This window comes from Oryctolagus cuniculus, chromosome 11 (assembly GCF_964237555.1).
Source record: "Oryctolagus cuniculus chromosome 11, mOryCun1.1, whole genome shotgun sequence".
Classification (NCBI taxonomy): domain Eukaryota; kingdom Metazoa; phylum Chordata; class Mammalia; order Lagomorpha; family Leporidae; genus Oryctolagus; species Oryctolagus cuniculus.
Window position 1 is genome coordinate 92,273,482 of NC_091442.1, and position 23,888 is coordinate 92,297,369.

A 23,888-nucleotide genomic window follows, 5' to 3' on the forward strand; every position below is an offset into this window, starting at 1 on the left:
TATCTGGAAACACCTAAGGGGCACCTGCACCTCCTTACCATCTCCCTTCTCTTTATAAACCCTAAGGGTCAATGCTTGTTGTCCAAGCTATCTTAAGGGCTTTCTAACTGGCACCCTTGCTTTTATGTTCTTCCTCCTTTAAAACATCAGACCCACTTAATGGTAGATGTTTTTATTAACTATCAATATACTTTCTTAAAATATATGATAAAATTCTCGGTATAACATATCACAATTCAGGCTAAATTTTTTCTGCTACACACATTGATGACAGTGAATAGTCTAAATATATCTCTGTACTTCTGCTACCTCAGTTTCCTTTGCTTAGAAGATCCTTTCCTTTTTCCTGCTCTTCTCTATAATCAGAAAATCCATACTGATCTTACTGTAGCAGAAGTTGTGAATTCAAATGCCTAAAGGGCCATGGCAGGAAGCATAGAATGAAGAAAGCATACAGAAAATGACAAATCCAGGATAAATGTCTATGAAAGATATTCAGCTCTAGTCTATTTTTGTCATGGTGGAATGAGAGCTCACTGTTAACAGACCTATGACTTCAAGAGAAAGCAGAAAACCAGATTTGTGTACAGTCTCAGGGTCACACACATACACACGGCTAAGGATAACCTGACTGGAGTCTCAAGGTAGCCTGCAAACTTTTTGTAACTTCTATTGTAAATCCAGTTTAAATTGAAGTTCTCTGGAGCTTTCTTGCCCTACCTCCCTTGAAAAACTATACATTATACCTATAGTACAGAGAGGTATTACCACTATTGGTTCACCTGAGTCCTGAGCAACCCAATGAGCTTTTTCAAGGTAAGAATCTTACCTCATTATTGAAACATCAATGTCTAGTATACTTCCTTTCATTAAACAAACAGGTTCCCCGCATATAATGGGAGTTCAGTGTTACAAAAGGACTATTAAAGTACTGAATTAAGTATCTTAGGAAAGAGTCACCAAGGGGACATTTTTCTTTTTTTAAAAAAAAATTATTTATTTGAAAGGCAGAGTTACAGAGACAAGACATTGGGGTGAGAGAGAGAGAGAGAGAGAATATCTCCCATTTGCTGGTTCACTACTCAATGGTCACAACGGTTAGGGCTGGGCCAGGCTAATGCCATGAGCTTCATCCAGGAATCCCATGTGGCTGCAGGGGCCCAAGTCCTTGTGCTAACTTCTGCTGCTTTCCCCAGAGCACAAGCAGGGAGCTGGCCTCTAAGTGCATCAGTCAAGCCTTCAACCCAGCACCCATATGGGATGTTGGTGTCGCAGGCAGCAGCCCAACTCACTACACCAGCTCAAGGGACATTTTTCAAGGGAGATATGTTCCAGACATGGTACCATGGATACTGCGTGTTAAGTAAACACATATCTGTAAATTTTAAGATTAGCTTCTATCTAGTCAACTCTGAGGGGACCATCACATGTATTCATTCAACTGACATTCCTTAAATGTGCTAGGTCCTAGCAATGACTGAGCAAGTTCAAATTCTGAAAAAACATCTACAGTTAAATTTGAAAACATTAGTCTGGGCCATAAATGTAATGCATCTCCTGATACTGATTATTTGGATAAGGAAACAATGAGTAGGAGGGGGAAACTGATCTGGGGTTAAAACTATGTTGCAAACAATGTTTAACAAAGCCAAACTAATATTTACTGCCCACTTATTTGAACTTAAAATTCACTAGCTGGGGATGGCACTGCTTGTTTCCCATATAGGCAATGGTTCAAGTCTTTGCTGTTCCACTTGCGATCCAATTCCCTGCTAATGTGCCTGGGAAAGCAGTGGAGAATGGCCCAAGTGTTTGGCCTCCTGTACCCACATGAGAGACCGGGATGAAGCTCCAAGCTCTGGCCTGGCTGAGCTCTGGCCGTTGGAGCCATTTGGGGAGTGAAACAAAGAACGGAACATCTCTCTCTCTGCTTCTGCCTCTCTCTCTCTCTCTTACTGTGCTTTTCAAATTAATTAATTTATTCAAAAAAATCACTAACTGGGGCCAGTGGGTTAACCTGCCACCTGTGATGCCAGCATCCCGTATGGGCTGTTCCACTTGCAATTAAGCTTCCTACTAACTACCTGGGAAAGTGGAGAAAGATGCTTCAAATGCTTCCCAGACCTGGCCATTATGGCCATCAGGAAAGTGAACCCTCAGAGGATAGAAGATCGTCTCTCTCTGTAACTCTGCCTTTCAAATACATAAATAAATCTTTTAAAAAAATTAAACTAATGACCTTCACCTTTACAAATAACTGAAGTAAGGCCAAGTATCTTGCTCAAGTACCTATGCATACACAAGAAAACTAGATTTGTTCTAGTTACCTAATCAACATTCCCTACCTCAAAACTGCACCGTTTGGAATACCTCTTAGGGTATTTTCATATACACTTTAGTATAGTATATGCATTTATATGTAGTACATTATATACATTTTAGTATAAAGGTACTCATCTCATTTTGTGATATTAAAAAAAAAGTCAAATTTTTTAAAGAGGTAAAACTCTCAATTAACCTCAATGCCAAAAACATAATGTTTTCCAGAAAACATAGGTTGTAGACATCCAGATTAGATTTTAGGCAACATATAAATCAATGCATAAAACCTTGAATGGTTTTCCTATCACCAAAGATTGGCTAACATCTGGCTGTTATTTCATAAGCATCTGAAACTCCAACACCCAAAACCCGAATTTATCCTGATCTCTTGACAAGCTGTTCCTTCTGATTGTCTTCATACACTGACAATACCCCCCAACACCCATCAAATATCCAAGTGAGAGACTAATTTTACTTCCTTTTTCAGACTTAACTGTGCTGCTACCTCACACTTCCTCCAGGCCTTTTAGTCACTTTGAGAACATGAGACGTAAGGCCCACCTGGCACTCATTTGGATAGCTCAGACACTACAATAATGTAAAAACAGTTAGTGACTTTGGGGCTGCCATTGTAGTGTAGCAGGTTAAGCCTCTACTTACAAGGCCAGTATCCCATATGGGTGCCAATTCATGTCCTTGGTGCTCCACTTCTGATACAGCTGCGGGCTAATGTGCCTGGGAAAGCAGCAGAAGATGGCCCAAGTGCTTGGGTCCCAGGAACCCACATGGGAGACGAGGATCTAGCTGTTGCAGCCATTGGGGGAGGGACCCAATGGATGGAAGATCTCCCTCTGTAACTCTGACTTTCAAATAAATAAATCAATCTTTAAAACAAAAATAAAACCAGTATGCTTAAACTATACTTAAATCTTCCATCCATTGGGTCCCTACCCCAATGGCTGCAAGATCTCCCTCTGTAACTCTGACTTTCAAGTAAATAAATCAATCTTTAAAACAAAAATAAAACCAGTATACTTAAACTAAACACATTTATTTCTAGGGGTCCATCTCCATTTACTTTAAAATTGCACCTTTCTTTCCATGTTCCCTGACACAAGTGTTGTGCAAACTGTGAACATTTCCTGCCAGCAACTGATTACTGCAGTAATATTACTGGTTTCCCTCTTCTATGCATTAATCTCTCTAATCCATTTTTTTTTTACAGAGTACCTAAAATAGTACTTTAAAACATAAATCATATAACTTTCCCAACCCGAATTTTAAAATAAAATTTGTAGGCTTTAAACTTTGCAAGGCCAAACCTCATCTCTTCTCACTTGGTATAATATCTGGCAAACAGTGAGAATTCAACAAGAAAAATGTTATTACTTTAGGTTGAAAGTTTGTGTTCTCTGTTCATAATACCATGTTTCATATACTTATCCAGCAATGCACTAACATCCTAGGTGTTTGCCCATATCCACCCAAATCAATGACTTCCTCAAGGCTAGGGACCAGATTTTCAAAGCTATTAATATCCCTGGTACTTAGGATACTATTTAGAACACAGAGACTGTTCAAAAAACCTTAATAAATGAGTAAGTTCATAGCAAACAAACCAAGAAAAATCTTAAAAGGACAAAAAGTAAAGTAATGTGGTAGCCACTAGCCAGATGTTTACATAAAACAGATCAGTCTTGCATTTCACTTGCCATATCAAGAACACTGTGGCCTTGCATAGCTGGTGGCTACTATACTAAACAATAAATAGAACCTTTCTATCATCACAGAAAGCTCTGTTGGACAGTAGTGCACTCAGGACTATGAAAACAATTCAATTCCTATCATGTATGATTTAATTTAAGATAAATATAAATTGAAAAACATAACAAATTCAGGGCATTGTTCTATGTGGGTTTTAGTGCTTGAAACACAAAAAAATCTCAAAAAGAGGCTAATTACAACCCACAAAAAGGTACCATATGCAACAAAAGAATCACAAACACCAAGAATTTTACTAGAAAACTGGTTACAGTTAATGCCTAGGTCCTCTATATGAAGAGATTCTGCACATGCAGAACACAGAATGTTTCACCACCTCAGGTCTCACAGGATCTTCAATCCCCACAACAGCAATGCATGTAAGGCCGGTGACAATATCATTTTCATTATCCCACTCTGGTTCTGGTTCTCCTGCTGGAAAATCTCTGAATGCAAGACATATGGTTCTCAAGCCTTCTGATGCCATCGGTTCAATCACAGTTTTTACAATATCATCACGGTCCCTTGGTCTGAATACTTTTGCCTCACCATTAGCACTCAAGATTTTGAAACACCTAAAAGGAAATGTTGAATCCAAACATCAATAAATAACAAAAATAATGGTTAATGCCAATTAAGTGAACTGGAAGGGCTAGAAATCATGGGATCTGATAATCTGGAAATTTCAAGAATTACGCATATTCACTTTTCACTCTGCAGTTTTGACCTGTGAGTTATAGTTCTCTCCCACTCCAATTACTCTAGAGACACTCTCTAAACCTCCCATTTTGGAAATACAATGTTTAAAACTTACACAAAGAATCCCTAGTGTCAAATGAGAATAAACTATCACCTGGCCATTTTGGTACAGAATTAGACATTGATTTTAATTAACACAAAAAAATCAACCTTCATCAATTCCTTACCTGAGAGGTTATTTCATCACTTACTGTTTTAACCATGAAAACAAAAACAAAAAAACAAAACAAAACGAAAAACAAAAAAACCTTACTGTTAAAAAAGCTTTCTATCAAAGAGAGATAATGCCAAAATAGCACTATTTACAGAGAAACTAAAAAACAAACTTTAAAAAATTATGTAGTAAATAAAAGTCATGCTGTACAGTTCCCTACATAAAGTTTGTTTTTCACAATAACTCTCTATACTTCTATCTCCAGGTGATATTACCTCCTGCCTTTTTTTTTTTAATTTTTATTTTTAATTTTTATTTTTTTGACAGGCAGAGTGGACAGTGAGAGAGAGAGAGACAGAGAGAAAGGTCTTCCTTTGCCGTTGGTTCACCCTCCAATGGCTGCTGCGGCCGGTACATTGTGGTCGGCGCACTTCGCTGATCTGAAGGCAGGAGCCAGGTACTTCTCCTGGTCTCCTATGGGGTGCAGGGCCCAAGCACTTGGGCCATCCTCCACTGCACTCCCTGGCCACAGCAGAGAGCTGGCCTGGAAGAGGGGCAACCGGGACAGAATCCGGCGCCCCGACCGGGACTAGAACCCGGTGTGCCGGCGCCGCAAGGCAGAGGATTAGCCTAGTAAGCTGCGGCGCCGGCCAACCTCCTGCTTTAATGGAGATGACGCCCGTATCCAAATCTGTTTTGAGTGTTTTTCCATCACTGCTGAGAAATTCCATCTAAATGCTGAGCCCATACCTTAACTTTATTGCATCAAAGTCTGCTAGTGGCCTCCTTACTGCCTATCTATTGGCAACCCCTGTATTTGAATTATGTTGATAATCATAAGAAATTTCACTTATCACCTATATATTATGAGCTCTTAAGTCCTACATAATTAGTCTACTCAATGTGTCTGCTCCTTTTTATTCTCCTTGCTATTATCTTCTTTTGGTACTCACTTCAAGATAAACTGTTGTAATAGCAATAGCTTTTTAATGAAATTGTCTCTAATTCATCCCTTCTTTCCCCAACTTACTTTATTCCCTGATGCAAGAATTATCTTCTGTCATCGTATGTATGGCTGCACTACCTGATGATAAAAATCATTCCAGCTGCACCATCTGGCCAATGTAAGCTCTAACTGCTTAGCAGTTTATATTTTTTAATATTCATTATAGAATATGAATATTATATTAGGGTAAAGTATAATACATACATATATGTATATACTTTATACTACTATGTATCAGTATCTATACTAGACACTTTACATACATTATTTTATTTCCCTCTCAGAGTTAGTGGCTACCACCTATTTCCCAGTGAAAGAAAATGGAATCTATGGAGAAATTCTGCCCCAGATTCCAGAGCTTGGTAGTTGCAGGGGTGAAGTTTGACTGGCTGTGATTTTGAATCTTTCCTATACCATGTATCTACTACCCAGCAAGCGAGGGTTGAAACATTTCTAACCAAATAACCAAGTGACGTAGGAAGTGAAGAAAGCTCTATATGGCCCATGTGCCACAAAAGCCCATCGCTATTGAGTTGATGGACACTCAACAACTGAATAATCCCAATAGAACCTGCATGTCCCATTTCCCTTCTTCTGTTGTGTCTTCCTTCACCTTAAGGTTCTCACCTTACAGTAAAAACTGTCTTAAATGCCACATTCCCATAGTGCAATCTCTCCTTAAAATTCTGCACCTGTTTATCATATGCTGTCTTTTCATTTATGTACTTGTATCTTAAACCTGTAACACTGCATTCAAGCAATCAAGTGTCCATTAAGATAACAACGAATTATACTCTAAACATACATAAAAAAGTAGAAATATTTTAAACATTAAAATTTCAAATGAGTTCCAATTTCTAAAATTACCATTAATTTTTCTAAAGCTACTTTAGGATTTTTGTAAAACTACTTTTTTCTACTTCTTAAGTGGAATTAAAGAAACCAAAATAATTTAACACCTGTAATGACAGAGAAATACTAGGGAAATTATACGTAAATATTTAATGTCAAAACTAAAGCTATAATCTGTAAAAGGACAGTAAAAATATTATTCAAAATGACAGGAGATATTTAAATATCATAATGCAACTGCATAAATATGATAAACTGTCATATAAAAGATGAATTTTTAAGATCTAACTTTAATGCTTTGCTATTCTAAAATGATCACATTCAGGGTCTACTAATTACACTGCATTGTTGATGATATGAATCTCAATTTTTCTTCACAGAATCTCAATTTTTCTTCACAGAAGGCTTTTATTTTTCACGATCCTATGTAACAATGAAGTAAATATGTCTAGAAAAAAAATGACAAAGCTTACTTCATTAAATTTACCAGATTGAATGTAACGGACTTATTTTCCCTATAGCAAAATACTAAGAAATAAGAAAAACTCAAGTGTGAAAATGGCAGAATACTACGGGCAGAAATCTGAATACCACAAATTATGCAAAAAAGCTGAGGTCCGATCAAATATCTGATGTTCACAAAAAGAAAACAACATCAACAACAAGGAAGGTATTCCATAAAGCAACTATAGTCAGCAATTTATTCATAGAAGCAGTTTACTCTTACTTTTTCAGAATTATCTCAGATGCTCCCTTGCTGAATATTCGAAAACTTCCATCTGAATTTTTCAGGACGGTACTCATGGACTTCCTAACAGAATTGAAGGTGTAGACTTTGTACAGTGCTTCTTCTGGTATTTCATTTCTAACATCCTGATAATCTCGTTTTAAATCCAAAAGAAGTCCCAACAAGGCACATTCAGTTTTATTACCAACATGACGCGGTAATCCACCCTCTTTTTCTGGTGGCTGTAAGAGAAAAAGTTTAGAATCTAGAATCATCTTGTTATGTAAGGAAAAAGTTAACTTGTAATGTAAAACAGAATGCGACACAATAAAACAAAATTATATAGGAAACATTTACTAATATCAACATTTCAAAGGAGGACAAAGAAAATTCAGGTAGAAAGGAGCTTGAGGTGAGAATGACATGGATTCCAATGTCAGCCCTGCCAGATATTAGTTACATGAACATCTGTCAAGTTACCCAACTGCTGTGGTCCTTGCTTCAGCATCTGCAAAACAGTAGCATGTATGACCCAAGAATTAAATGATATAAAACATACAGAATTTACCGTTGTTTCCTGATATACTGAGAGACTTAAAATTTTAACTAATTTCCCTTTTCTTTTCCTGTTTTTACTAAATATTTTTGTATTAGTAATTCAAAATTAAATCTACCAATTTTATTGTTTTAAATATATTGAAAAGCTTTACTTCCTTGACAGTCCCTTCACAAATACTACTTTATATAATCATCACAAAGATCTGTTTAGGTCAGAAGTGACCATATTTACTGAACAACTAAATAAAGTAAAGCTCAGATTTTCAGCTAATAAAAAGCAAAGTCAGATCTAGAACCAAGATCCCATAACTTTCCAGTCGAATCATCTAATTCATATATATTTGCACTAACTACTTACTATTATTTTTGTTCATTTTAATTCGTAAGTCACTAGTTATCAAGTCAAAGATTTCATGCATGCTGCTATAATTAAGATTTTTAAACCTTGCCAAGAAAATGTTTTAATGTAAGATGATGTAAGTCCAGAATTTTTTATTGCATTAATCATAAATGAACTGAAGAAGTAAACATATTTAAAATATTGTAAGCTTAAATCTGGCTTTGTATTTTTCCCAACAAAGTTACGAACTGACTGTCTACAGTCCAAGATTGGGTCTTGGAGCCGTCGCTGTGGTGTAACAGGTAAAGCTGTTGGCTGCAGTGCCGGCATCCCATATAGGCACTGGTATGAGTCCTGACTGTTCCACTTCCAATCCAGCTCCCTGCTATGGCCTGGGAAAACAGTAGAAGATGGCCAATGTCCTTGGACCCCTGCAGCCGTGTGAGAGATTTTAAGAAGCTCCAGCCTCCTGGCTTTGGATTTGCCCAGATCCGGCTGCTGCAGTCATTTGGGGAATGAGCCACCAGATGGAAGTTCTCTTTCTCTCTAACTCTGCCTTTCAAATAAATAAAATCTTAAAAAAAGAGAGAACATTTAGAAGTATAAAATTTCAAAAAAGAAAAAAAATGAAAAAGCTGGGTCTTTCACAAAATAAGCTTAATTAGAATTTTAGATTATGACATGTTCTAATTATAAAACTTGAGAATTTCTAAACTTAAGAAATTCAAAACACAAGAGAAAAATAAATAATTCTAATGCTGATCAAGTCATTACTCACAGTAAAATCATATCAAAAGAAATGAATATACATTATACAGAAAAATGCCTTTAAAATAGGAACACAATTCAATTTAATGGTAGGCTTTAACAATCACACATGATCTAAAATTATATATGTAAATACTACTTGTTATGTATATAAGTTAATTATTAAAGAAATCTTACCAGTATTTTTGATGTATAAGCACAATTCACAGAAATTCCTGTTACAAGGTATGACAAAATATTTGGTGGAATAGCTTCTGGTTCAGGAACCTTTTTATAATGTTTCTCATTTATGTAAGCTTGAACAACTGTCATTCTGTTCATTGTCAATGTTCCTGTTTTATCTGAACAAATAGCTGTAGCATTTCCCATGGTTTCACAAGCATCCAGATGCCTTACCAAATTATTATCTTTCATCATTTTCTACAGTGACAACAAACAAAATCTAGTTAAGCTACATATAAATTCAACCACCTTATTACAGAAAAATGATTATAAACTGCTTTACATTGAACTGAATTTCTAAGCTTATCAGTAAAGAGCTTAAGGGCATTCGGCTGCTTGATTTTTTAAACTGATAATTCAATACATTAAAATCAGAATGAAACATTTTTATCTACTCATAAGCTGGTAGGCTTGGTATTTTCACCCAAAGGATTTAAAAGTGTCTTACATTTAGGTCTCACATTTAGAGCAACTGAAAAGATAATTTCTTAAAAAAAATTACTGGAGTTGTTTTAAGTAGTTCCAAAGGGCATTTAAGATAAAATACAATTCTCAATATACATGTAAAATGAGTTAAAAACTACAAAGGTTTGTTACAAGATGTTTTCTGTAACGAATATACAAGATTCCTTGAAGAAATCAACTTGAGAGATATGTAACACCACAAATTACTAGTAATGTGTGTATTAAAGATTAAAAGAATGAAGTTCTGTAGTAAATAAAATGTGTTTAATTTTGTGAAACACTCACAGAGGATCCAAGAAACTGCACCTCAGTGAAGAGAACAGTAACTGAGATCATAATGGGTAAATGAGCATTGAATAAAATGCTTAAAGTAATTAACATGCTCTTATTCATTTTTCATTTAAGGAACTCAAATCAATCCTGCCTATATCTTTCAGATTATGTGAGGTCTTATGGAAGACCTCTCTGTCTCTACCTCTCTCTGTAACTGTCTTTCAAATAAATAAAATAAATCTTAAAAAAAAAAAAAAAAAAAAAAAAGAAGAAGAAGAAGAAGAAGTGGTAGGATTAGTAAAACAACTGATCAATTTTATTTACCCCAATTAGTTCTAATTTTTTTAAAACATCCAAAAAGGAGAAATAGCTGCTCATACTGTAATTCATCATTTGATACATTACATTTATCGCTTTATTTCTGGGAAAAAGTATAAAATGTCTGAAAAGAAAATAAACTGCAGCAGTAAGCAAAAAACATGCTTATCATGACAGGTCCATTGTAAAACATTTTGGAATACTGAAGATAAAAGGAGAGAGCAGAAACTATGAATAATTACTTTATATTGCTCACAATCAGCAATATTGCCTAAGGAGAACTGCTAATTAACATTTGAACATTTGCTAGAGCAGCAGTCTTCCATTAAGTGTACACTTTTTTACCTGAAAAACCATTTTGAAAGAAAGGTAAACACCGTCCAAGCGAAACCTTTAAAAGCTCCAATAAACCTTTTCCATATAAGTTATAAAATTAATAAACAAGTGAATAACCTTCAAACAGATTATTACTTTAGGTTTACAGAAGTCATCAAAGCACATTTGTTAGCATTCTACTTGGAAAATAAAGACTGAGCCAGTTTAAGTTCAGTGGCCAGAGAACATGACATTTGAAGGGACGTGAATAAAGTAAGAGAGTGGGTTATTTAAAGAAGAAACAAATGAGTACTTAAGTGAGAACACAGCTGGGATTTTTGAAAACCAGCAGGAGGGTTGGCAAGGCCAGGCCTGAGGATAACAGGGCAAAAGGTGAGAAGTGAGAGGCATATAAGCAAGGGCCAGACTGGGCAGCATGTTGGAGGCCATGGTAAGGTGTTTGGACTTTATTCTAGGGATGATGAGAAGACAGTGAAGGATTTTTTGTGAGGAAATAACATTATTTGAATTACATATTTTGGAAATAGAGTCTGCCTACAAAGTGTGACAATCAGGTTGTGGGTCAACTGTGGGGATGGCTAAATAGAAAACAGGAAGGCCTTGGGAGTTCAGATTTGAGGGAAACTCTTATACTAAAGCTAAATGTCTAATATCATCACCTTTACTTTACAGATGGAAAGGAGAAAGAGACGTGCCTTTATGACTGCCACTTAATAAAATCAGGCTAGAGCTCTGCCTAGCAGAGTTGTGTTCAGCATGATGTCATGGCTGCCCTCCAGGGAACACACGTCTTTATATACTGAGACATTCAAAGGGAGAGGTGCATGGAACTATCAATGAAATTTCGAAAGAAAACAGTGTACATTTATGGAAATTCTCCACTTTCAGGACCAGAAAAGGATACACATTTTTCTACATGAGTGGAATATAGAACACATCTACTACTGTTATCCACTTACCTTGACTGAATAAGCCAGTGAGATAGTGACTGCAAGTGGAAGACCTTCTGGCACTGCAACCACTAGAACTGTAACTCCAATAATGAAGAACTTCACAAAATATTGAATGTAAATTGGTGTGCATTCAGCAAGCCATGGTCTCTTCTGAACCCAGAAGGTATCAATTACAAAATATAATACAAGAATGATAACTGTGATGGCAGACATCAATAGACCTTTCAAAATTAAAGAAAGAAACAAATTAAACATTCCAGACAGTAACCACTGCCAGTTACATGTTGGTCCCAACTCATCACTGAACACTATCAGATTTAATTTTGCTTCAGCATATAGCCCTGTCCCCCAGAGAACTAATTAGGAGAGTAGCATTTACAATATTTTCTTAGAATTAATTGTATCTTCCGTCTGCTACTAAAGCTGAGACAGGCAATGATAAGAAAATATTAAGGGGCCGGCACTGTGGCACAGCAGGTTAAAGCCCTGGCCTGAAGTGCTGGCATCCCATATGAGTGCTGGTTCTAGCCCCTGCTGGCTCCTCTTTGGATCCAGCTCTCTGCTATGGCCTGGGATAGCAGTAGAAGACAGCAAGGCCGGCGCTGGGGCTCACTAGGCTAATCCTCCACCTTGCGGCGCCGGCACACCGGGTTCTAGTCCAGGTCGGGGTGCCGGATTCTGTCCCGGTTGCCCCTCTTCCAGGCCAGCTCTCTGCTGTGGCCAGGGAGTGCAGTGGAGGATGGCCCAAGTGCTTGGGCCCTGCACCCCATGGGAGACCTTCCTCTCTGTCTCTCTCTCTCACTGTCCACTCTGCCTGTCAAAAAAAAAAAAAAAAAAAAAAAAAAGACAGCCCAAGTCCTTGGGCCCCTGCACCCACATGGGAGACCCAGAAGAAGCTCCTGGCTCTTGGCTTTGGATTGGTGTGGCTCCGGCCGTTGCGGCCATCTGGGGAGTGAATCAGCTGATGGAAGACCTCTCTTTCTCTCTCTGTCTCTGTCTCTACCTCTCTCTGTAACTCTTGCAAATAAATAAAATAAATCTTAAAAAAAAAAAAAAAAGAAAATATCAAAAGCCGGTGATTTACATTGTCAAGAGGAAAGTTGCCTAATGATGAAAGAGAAGCTGGTAAGAATCTGAGCAATGGAGAGTGCTAGAATTAAATATTCAACCCCATATTTAAAAATATTATATAATAAAATGAATTATTATTTCTTATTTCTGATATGTTCTTATAAAATCAAGAGTTAATCATGTATTAGAAAACAGTTATATAATTTCTGGGATATTTAGATTCATAAATAAAGCAGATATTTGCTAATAGGTAAGTTTTTTGCAGACATAAACAAAAACTTCGCTTTTTCTAACATACTTCTAAGGAAGTAGAATGATAAGAATTAAGTAATTTTAACAATATATGCTGATTAACCAAAAAGATGATAATGTTGTAAGGCATGCTCTTCTTCATCTACCAGCTCTGGTTTTATCCTAAAGAATGGTTCTATTAATAAGAATTTTCTAGAGATGGTAATTATTTAGTAACTTGAGACTCGATATGAAAATTCCATTCAGCTGAACTAAACTATTGTTTTAAAAAATAATTTTTTCATAGTGAAAGGAAAAGCAAAATATGTGATAATTTGTTTTACTATGATATAGTTGGATAATCTGTACTGAAAAATAACCTCATTGCTAGCCCTTCTTCTACCATCTCCAGAAATTGAGAAATTCAGATATGAATGTGTGGGATTATAAAATGTACCGACATGGCTGCTAGTCCTAAACTATTACCTGGAAAAGCAAGTTGACAGAAGACAATTTACTCAACGTAATAACTCCAAGGGCCTGGCACATTGTAGATAAAAATGAAAATACTTTCTTAATTACCCTACCACTAACAAAAAAGTAATTTCTGGCCTTATATCAAAAGACAATTCTTAAGCAGGAAACTGGTGTACTTTAAAACAAGGCACCTTATGTTTTTCTATATTTTATACCTGCTTTGCCAATCTGGACAGCTAGCTTTGTAAGTTTCCCTTGTAAAACAGATTTTTCCTTTTTTGGCAAATTTGCTTTCTTCTTATCTTTTTCATCACCATCTCCACCTTCTTCACTCTTCAAAGGCTGCATCTCCATGGCTGCACCATCTTGAGCTTTTGCTATATCAACAGCAAATGTAACTTCACTACACTTTAAAGGCACATATCACTATTAACATTTTGAAGACAAGTAACAACAAATCAGCTTTTTATAGAAACGAGAAAACACATAGGTATTCTGGAATATATGCAGAGAGGGTGGGGGAGTGTCTACAAAGAAAATAAGACAATAGTGACATTAGGTCATGAAACTTTCTAACAGATTTGAGAATGTTGTGCTAGGTAAGGGGATGAGGTGAAAGAAGAAACAGGTTCCTTAAACTAAGAACTAAAGAATACTGAATCATTTTCTTCTTCGGTATTGTTAGGTAGTACCTGAACATCATAAATCCCTCCCATACAACTTACCACCATAAATAGAACATTACACATGCACATATATCCAGAGAAATATGCATATGTACATGTATAAATATGTATGTATATGTGTACTCAAATAAATGCAAAAGACATTTATGTTCTATTTTTGTTCCTTTATCACTTTTACTAACTATATAATAATCAGTATTAAAATACTTGAAACACTTAGGTTGAAAATTACCTACATAAGCTTACCAGAAATCACATAAAAATCTTATTAACACTGCAGAGAAAACGTGACTAAGGTAGTAGCAGGACAAGATCAACCCAGTTAACATTTACTGTTGATTTTTCCTGCTGTAGTACGTATCCTATGTTCAGATGAATGTAACACACAATAGAACTGCTTTTGGATATAATAAAAACAAGCTAAGGGAACTGTTATCCTCCTGAATTTACCTTTGTTGCGATTCTCAATAGCTCCATCTTGTTTCTTATCTGTAGGAACAAAATAGGAATTAAGGGTTTCCAAAGAATTGAACAGTCATGCTAAATTATGTAGAAGTAGTTCACATTTCTGTAATAGAATTGTTACACAATCGGGGTATGTTTTAGTTTGTCTCTAGAGATTATCAAACATGTGGCCTGTACCATGTGGCCTGTTTAATCCAAAATAATTTAAGGTATCTCTACTTGCTTTCTTTTGCCAAAAAACTTTACTCTTATAAGCTATAATAAACCAAAATACAGCCTAAGAAGCTTTCAAAACCAAATATAGATAGATCCAACCCTAAGAAAGCAGAAAAAGGCAGGATGGAGAGAGAGAGAAAAAGAGAGAGAAAGAGGAAGGGAGGGAGGGAGGGAAGAGAATAATATAATAAAAGAAAAACAGGCACACAGGAGAGCTTTGATGAGAATAAGAATAAAAACGGTATGGATAAAAGACAGGAAAGGCCAGGTAGTAAAGCTTGGGCAAGAAGAAACAGAAGCTCAAGAGAGTCAAGGAGACAGTAAGAAAACACCTAGGTATTTTCAATAAGCTCAAGTTTGGAGAGACCAATCAGCCACATTCCAAGCTACTAAAGGAACTAAGACAGATTGCCCTGGACTGCTGAGTAATTGCCAACATAATAAAGGGAATGGGAAAAGTGTCAGCAGTCCACAGATGAAAAGATGTTGTCTAAGAAATAAAAAAAAAAAAAAAAAGGTAGACAATGGATTAATGTTAATTCCTTAGTTTTTTTTTTTTTGTATTAAGAAAAAGACATGAGGAGAAAAGGCGCTTATTAGAAAAATATATTTTTTGGTCAATAAGAATAAAGTCATGATACAACTTTATCAGCGGAGGATGATAACTTTCAATTCCCGTTATTAGGGTGGGGCATTTAGATTCTTGAGCCAGAGAAAAGAAGATTTGGCATTTATTAATACTTTGACCTGTAACAAGTTACATAACCTCCACAATCCTTGGTTTATTGATCAGTAAAAAGAGTAAGTCTTTACCTTGTATGGTTATGAGGACTAATGGGGCAATTCATGCAAAGCACTCAATAAGTAGAATCATGACTTATTGACTGAAGAAAGCTATAGAGGAACATCAAGAGCTGAGAGAGGAAAACCTAGAGTGTCGAACTTGCTACCTTCAGCTTTAGCCACCACTTTCCAACTACATTTTTACTTGAAATGGATTTCATAGTTAAAGATAAAACTCAAAGAACAAACTACTTAAATATTAAGACACTGCTGTAGTTAGGGCAAGCCAAAATTCTATTTAGAAAGGCATTTATTTAGAAGATCTCAAAATATCCATATAAGAAAGAGAAATATGGGTTTACTATCCTAAATAAAATTAAACAAATCTAACTGGGCAAACCACAGTAAACTGCTATCAACCTAAAGGGAAATGATTCAGAGGAATGATTCTGGGTGTGAGAGAAAGGTACAGCAGATTCTAAGAAGGGTGAAGAGAGCTTTTAAAACTGGCCTTCCTGCCCCACACGTGACAGTGTTCCATAGAAGATCCTTGTTGCTGTGGTTATCAAGGTTGCAGAGGAAGGAACACTCAAAGGGAGAGCAGATACAATGAATCAAACAAAATTTGAAAGGTCTTGCAATCAAATAATGGGCCAAATACATAAAACACAACAAACATAAGGTGTCAAAATAAAGCCATGGGCTTGCATCAGAAAGTAACTGTCCAAGTATTAGAATTGGAAATGTGAACAGAAATCTGAAAAGGGTAAAAGCTCAATGAGACCAAAATATGATACAGTTGACAAAGGAGGTTACAACTGAAGTAACAGAAGGAAAACAAACAAACAAACCAAATAGGGAATGTTCAAGTTCTTTTTACTCATCAAGTGACAGGTGAGACTAAAACTCAAGAACAGAATAAAGCCAATGGAAGTGTACAAGTAGATGATGTATTTGCTGGGGTAACGGTATTGATGACATCAATGAAGGCCCTTTAATGGACTATTAAATCTAAAAAAAAAAAAAAAAAAAGATTCTCTTCTTTAGTTTCACCACTTGAAAATACAATACTGGTTAATTAACTTGTGGCAGAATTTTTTATATTCAAGTTTCATGAAAGAAGTCTGTTTTTTGTACCAGTTCTTATAATCTAGTTGATATGTCTTCAAACAGCAGTTTTTAAAGCAATTTGCTATTCTTACTTTTCTTTTCCTTTTTCTTTTCATCTTTCTTCTCTTCCTCTTCACCTCCAGCTCCAAGTAAGGTAAAGATAATTCCAGTTTGAGAATTTACACCTACAGCTGTAACTACCATTCTTCCAGAGCCTTCCATTACATGAGTACCTACAACAACAGAAAACTTTTCTCATAAATTATAACAGATTTCACTCCTACCATCAAATTTCAGTAATACTGTGTTTAATATTCTTAATACTTAATAAAATACATTTAATAAGACATTAAATAAAGCCTAAATTCTTCTGTATAAGGTTTTAACTCTGTAATCAGTCACATTTGAGTTCAAAGATCACTTTACCACTATTCTGCCATTTGACATTAGACAAATTATAGCATCTCAATTCATCCTTTGTAAAATGGAAACAGCTTACAGAAACGTAAGGTGATTTACACTTCTCATATCTATAACTGTAAAGAATTCACTTTCTGGAATTTGAAAAGGATCAATGAATGCTCATTAGTATTAATTACAATCTAAACTATGAGGAACATTTATCTGAAAAGTATATTATTTTTATAAAGTGCTGTACTTAGAACCCAAAAAATTTCTCAGCAACGAACGTCACATTTCCCACACTCGACCAGACTCACTGCCTAGATTACCACAATATCTCCCTACCTGGTCTTTCTGCCTTTCCAGTTTATCCTGAAATCTGTTCTAATATTCCTATAAAACATGATTTCCATGGCACACAATTTCTGACAACACTGACTACTGCATTAAATCCAAGATCCCTAGCTTGAGACCAATGTTTCAGGCTTTTCAGGTTATCTTAAGTTATTTAATTCTTCATTCTACTTGAAAGACTGAGACAAACACACACACACACATACCTTCCACTCATAGTTCACTTCTCAAATGCCCTCAACAGCCAGGGCAGGGCCAACCAAAGCAAGAAGCCAGGAATGCAATCTATGTCTCCCACGAGGGTGGGAGGTACCCATCAAGGAGTGCATTCACAGGAAGTTAAGAGCCACTAAAGAAAGCCAGCAAGTAGAGACAGGAACACTGCATTTTTACTCTGTCCCAACAGTTTTGCAAGCTGGCAGATTTTATTATTCTTATTTTCAATAAACTTGCCTCAGTTAAGTAAGTATCAAGGTGCAGGGCAAAGAATTATTCCGCATCATTCAGAGGACAAAGGGTATAATCTTATACTGATGTTTACCTACAGTTCTCTAACTTGCATACCCACACCTCTGTAATGGCCTTTACTAAAAAGCTTCCCATCCCTCCATTCCAATCGTTTTGGAAATTAAGTAGTCTTCAAAACTTAGTCTACTCTCTATTTTCTTTTTATTTTCAATATGACCTTCTTTATTAATGTTGTCATTTATTTGTATTTTATCTCCTAGTTCACAACCTATTTCCAGGCTGGGGTCTGTAACCATTAGCACCATCCTACGTAATAAACCAGTGCTCAAAGTTATTTGCTGAATAAGATCATAAAGTATCATGCACTTGCTTACTACAGGATTGAAGAATTTGTATCTATTAATTATCAAGTGACTTAGCCAACATAAATCTTTTATGTCTTTGCTTTTCTTGCTTTTAAAAAAATCTATATTCTGAATATTTCACTAGTTATTAGCCTCTTCGCAAGTGAAAAATACAAAGGAAATATTATCTAAGTACTACATATAAAAGACAATTTGTTTCTTTTAACAATTCAGGCTTTCTGAAGATTTTTTATGTTCTGTTCTTTCTTACCACAGGTCTGATTAGTTGTTGGCAGTTAATGTGCTCAGGCAAAGTAAAGGGTTTTTGTTCTGGTCATATCCCTACTGCTAACTGAAAACTGCTTTTGAAAATCTAAATTTAAGAAGCCAAGAACAGCAGAGAGAGATGGCATCATGAGAGTAAATTTAAAAATAAATGCATGTCATGTTTTTTAGTACATTTTTGGAACAGGGAAATAAATGCAGAAAAACTTTCCCACCCATGCTGCGATAAGGAACTCTACAAAGTTATTTCAGTCTTTTCTTAAGCATGGAAAATTTATAGATTTCTCAATATACTTGGTGTGTTAGGAACCTGCGTCCTCACAAAGCTTACCAGTAATCTCTGTTAAAACAGAAAAAGACCAAAGTTCAGTTAAAGGAAATCAACCTGAAGAGCTAAGCACTATGTAAATAAGCCAGATGTACATAAAAGTCCACAAAGTATAGATAGCAAAAGGCAGTTAGCCAAATAACATGGCCCAGTTAGTCTCTGGTACTGAGGTATAATTAGGTATGATCTCTTCCTTTTGGAAAGGTTAAAGATTTTATTTGGTAAACTAGTTTCTTGGGAGCATGGCAATGAATAAGCAGAATGAGTATACATTACTTAAATACATTATATTTTTATGTCTAAGATATTTCTATTTGGTATAAATTACAGGAACAAACACAAACAAAAACTCAAATAGGACATAAGCGTTCTAAGTAGCTACTAGAGGTAAAGAAATCTTAAGATTTTTTTTGAAAAAATCCATCTATGTTATAATTAGAACTTAAGCTATCTCTATAATTTATATACATACATAATATAAATGCAAACGTGTAATCTTTTTAACAGTAGGATGTTTGGGTAGATGTGTATATATAAACAATTGCTCTAATACAATATTTACATTTCAAAAAGGTAATGACTAAACACAGGTTCTGCTTTGAAGTTGTGATTCAAATCTAACTGACATGTGTTGATGAAGTAAGTTTGACTTCAGTTTCAGAAAAAGCCTTTTGAATTAAAATGTGGACCTCTCGGAGCTCTGGAAAACTACAGCTGGCAATGAAGATCGGCAGTAATCTTGTGCACCGTGTGTACCTTTAGCATTCCACTAATATCTGATAATGACAGAAGACAAAGAACATTTGGTTTCCTTAAAACTAGCATAAATTCAGTCTAACAATATAGTCCTTATAGTTCTGTTCAGTGTTTAAAAAGCAGCTTGTAATTTTTCATATCATCCTTTGTGCTTTGTTTCCAATCACCTTTAACTCAAATTATCACAGTAAAGCCCTGCAAGTAGACACCAACTTTTCCCCTTTCAAATGTGTCCTCACCTACTATCTTTCCTTTTTCCATTCCTAGAACATCCTTAACCATGTACAAATTCAATCCTGAATAGTTCATGTGGGAGCTACTCTTGGACTTACTGATTACTCCTATGAATATCGCACATTTGTTATCCAGCAATTTAAATCAGGAAGTTGGATAAAGTAAATTTTAAGAATTTTATGATTTTTTTCAAAACCTGTAGTTTGTAGACCATCACAGATAACTCATTAACTTATTTTAAACATAAAAACATTCTTTAATTTCCTACTTCTGTTGGTCTTAAGAATAAACATAGGGGCCGGCACTGTGGTGCAGTGGGTTAAAGCCCTGGCCTGAAGCACCGGCATCCCATATGGCTGGCTGCTCTACTTTGGATCCAGCTCTCTGCAATGATACGGGGAAGCAGCAGAAGATGGCCCAAGTCCTTGGGCCCCGTAACCATGTCAGAGACCTAGAAGCAGCTCCTGGCTTTGGATCAGCACAGCTCTGGCCATTGCAGCCAATTGGGGAGCGAACCAGCGAACCAGCAGATGGAAGATCTCTCTCTCTCTCTCTGCCTCTTCTCTCTGTGTGTAACTCTGACATGTAAATAAATAATTTAAAAAAAAAAATAAATACAGAAAAACAGATCACATTAATATGAAAAAAAACCTACCAGATGGTAAAAAACAAACAGAAAAATAAAAGATTTTAAAAAAATTAATAGTATCAGTAGGCCTATAGTTTAGCTTCATTATTCTACTAATGTGAACTAATGCAGACTTTCAAATCTCGACTTTTTTAGACTCAAGTTCTTCATGGGAAAAATATATGAGTACAGCTCTGGATTCAAAGATCTCTGATATGTATGTCAGCTTCCAAAAAAAAGTTTCTAAAAATCACGAGGGTGGAAGGTAGCATAAAATCTGATCCTTTTTCACATTATCAGCTCTCAGGGAAACTATGTTTATTGACAATGGTACACAGGTGTGGCAGAGGAAAAATTCAAAGTTACAAAAGAAATTCCTACCTGATAGAAGTAAAGGATCCTTATCTAAAGACTTCTTAACATGATCAGATTCACCAGTCAATGAGCTTTCATCAATTTTAAGATCATTGCCTTGAATAAGTATACCATCAGCAGGAAGAAGATCACCTAAGACAAAAAATAAATGATATGCTAACCTGTAAACAAGATTATAATAATCGCATATTTAGTTTCAGATTTATTATTTTTTTACTTACCATATTTCACTTGAGCAATATCTCCAACAGTAATGTCAGCTACAGGTATCTGAATGACCTGACCACCCCTGATGACAGTGAACTTCTGTTCTTGTTCAATTCGACTCTGCAAGCCTCTGAACTGCTTTTCCTTACTCCAGTCATTGAAAGCTGTTACTAACACCACACACACTACTGACAAGAGGATTGCAGCGCCTTCAATCCATCCAGTTTCACCTTCTCCTTCTTCTTCCCCAACAGAAACTTCTCCACAAACTATTTGGAAAGAAAGAAAATGGTTATAAAAAAAAATTTCTGTACTCATGACATCAAACACTAAGTCCAAACTATATGTTTTCATTAATTATGATTTTACTTCACCAGTTTTACTTAGATACTCTACTGAACTCACTGCATTCCACAACAAGGATTCTTACTATGTCAAGTTCCCTGCCTTTGAGAATCTGAACCTAGGAATCGGAAGGCAGTCTAGGATACTGATTAAGAGAGTAAGGACACAGAGAGAGATCAAATCTCAGCCCTAAGGCATTTTACTTATTTTGGAGACTCACTTATTTTCAAGCTAAAGAAATGATCACGTATCATTGTATATAGTAATCAATTAAATGTACTTAAGGTTTCCAATCTTTTAAACAGTAGATGTTTCCTCCTACCCAGAAAATAAAGCTTAAGCTCTTTATCAGAGCAAGTCTGGACTCAAGAACAGATGAAGCTGAAATATCATGAAGACCACAGCTAAAATATTCCAATGAAGCATTTCGCTAGATTCTTAGGTCATTCATTAAAAACAGATTTCCATCAGAAGGAATACACCACTAAATACTTCAACAGAACCTCTGTGTAACTGAAAATTAGTTTTGATTTGAGTACAACTGTTTATATAATGTTGCATGCTTTTCAGCTATAACAGACACTGAAGCGAAGTTAAGAGATAAATCATACCTAGACCCAAATTAGGTTAACAGTAAAGTTTTATGGCTAATTAAAAAACTGAAAATTTTAAGCTTCACCCTTTCATTCAGTTTCTATTAAAAAAAAAAAAAAAAAAAGATTGATTTGAGAGGCAGAGTTACAAACAGAGAGAGGGAGAGATAGAGAAAGGTCTTCCATCCACTCACTGGTTCACTCCCCAAATGGCCGCAACAGCTGGAGCTGGGCTGATCGGAAGCCAGGAGCAAGGAGCTTCCTTTGGGTCTCCCACATGGATACAGGTGCCCAAGCACTTGGGCCATCTTCTACTGTTTTCCCAGGCCATAGAAGAGCACTGGATTGGAAATGTAACGGCTAAGACATGAACTGGTACCCATATGGGATGCTAGTACCGCAGGCAGAGTGTTGAGTACCAAACCCCAGTTTCTATTTTTGAATATGTTTAAAAACATTCATGTTATGTAGACACAGTTAAAAACATATGTAATTAGGGGACAGTGTCATGGTGTAGTAAGATAAGCTGCTGTTTGTGATGCTGGCATCCCATATGGGCAAAAGTTCAAGTCCTAGCTGCTCCACTTCTGATCATACTCCCAGCTAATGCACCTGGGAAAGCAGGAGATGATGGCCCAAGAGCTTGGGCCCCTACCACCCATGTGAAGACCTGGAAGAAGCTCTGGCCTCCTGTCTCAGTCTGGCCCAGGTCTGGCCATTATGGCCATTTGGGGAGTGAATCAGTGGATGGAAGATCTCTCTCAGATGAAGACCTCACTCTCTGACTCTGTCTTTATAACTCTGACTTTCAAATACATAAAATAAGATTTTAAAAAAAACCCTCATGCATATTTACCATTAATCTACTAAATACTTCAAGAGAACTTTAAAAACACCAAAGACACATTGATAAATTTCTATTCTATATTATATAAATAGGAACAGAATGATCTTAAAATAGACACCAGTAAAATACTTCTAGAGGGGCCAGCACTGCGTGCCTGGGAAAGCAGTGGAAGATGGCCCAAATCCTTGGGCCCCTGCACCAATGCGGGAGGCCTGAATGAAGCTCCTGACTTCCACCTGGCTCAGCCCCAGCAGCTGTGGCTATTTGTGGAGTGAACCAGCAAACAGAAGATCTCTCTCTTGGTCTCTCCTTCTAATTCTGCCTTTCAAATAAAGAAATTTTATATGTAGATACAGATATATAATCTAGAATCTGAATCCTTCCCCTACTGATAACCATTACAAAGTTTTAAAGGAGCCACAAAAAAAATCGACATGAATTTGGGTACTTCATCTTCCTAGTGGTGATTTGAGCCATCTTTCTGCATTCCTCATACCTGTTGCTGACTGAAACTGAATCTCATGATTTTCATATGGAACAAAAGATATCTTTATATGACGATTTTTATTTTCAGGTAATATAACTTATTTTATATTCTTTTACACTAAAAATATTGCTATTTCATGTAACCAGATTCTCAGGAATAGTACTCGGTTATACTTTGAAAATTAAATGATCTGAGGTTATTCTTTTCTCTAAAACTGACTTACATGTAACTGAACAAATTAAAAATATTGTACAGGGACCGCTGTTGTGGCACAGTGGGTTAAGCCCTGGTCTGCAGCTCCTGCATCCCAGATAGGCATTGGTTCGAGTACCTGCTGCTTCACTTCTGATCCAGCTCCCTGCTAATGCACCTGGGAAAGCAG

The 23,888-nt window shown here is 36.1% G+C and overlaps 1 protein-coding gene across 1 annotated transcript in view; it reads right to left on the reverse strand.

Annotated features, from left to right (window-relative positions):
* Nucleotides 1-23,888, reverse strand: part of ATP2B1 (ATPase plasma membrane Ca2+ transporting 1) — a gene marked incomplete at its 5' end in the record, with an annotated part of 114,965 nt that overhangs the window by 19,662 nt on the left and 71,415 nt on the right. The window contains 9 exon segments of the mRNA NM_001101719.1: nucleotides 4,421-4,658; nucleotides 7,582-7,823; nucleotides 9,425-9,667; nucleotides 11,821-12,035; nucleotides 13,809-13,970; nucleotides 14,730-14,768; nucleotides 16,946-17,086; nucleotides 21,034-21,159; nucleotides 21,249-21,503. Coding sequence (NP_001095189.1) covers nucleotides 4,421-4,658; nucleotides 7,582-7,823; nucleotides 9,425-9,667; nucleotides 11,821-12,035; nucleotides 13,809-13,970; nucleotides 14,730-14,768; nucleotides 16,946-17,086; nucleotides 21,034-21,159; nucleotides 21,249-21,503 — 1,661 coding nt within the window.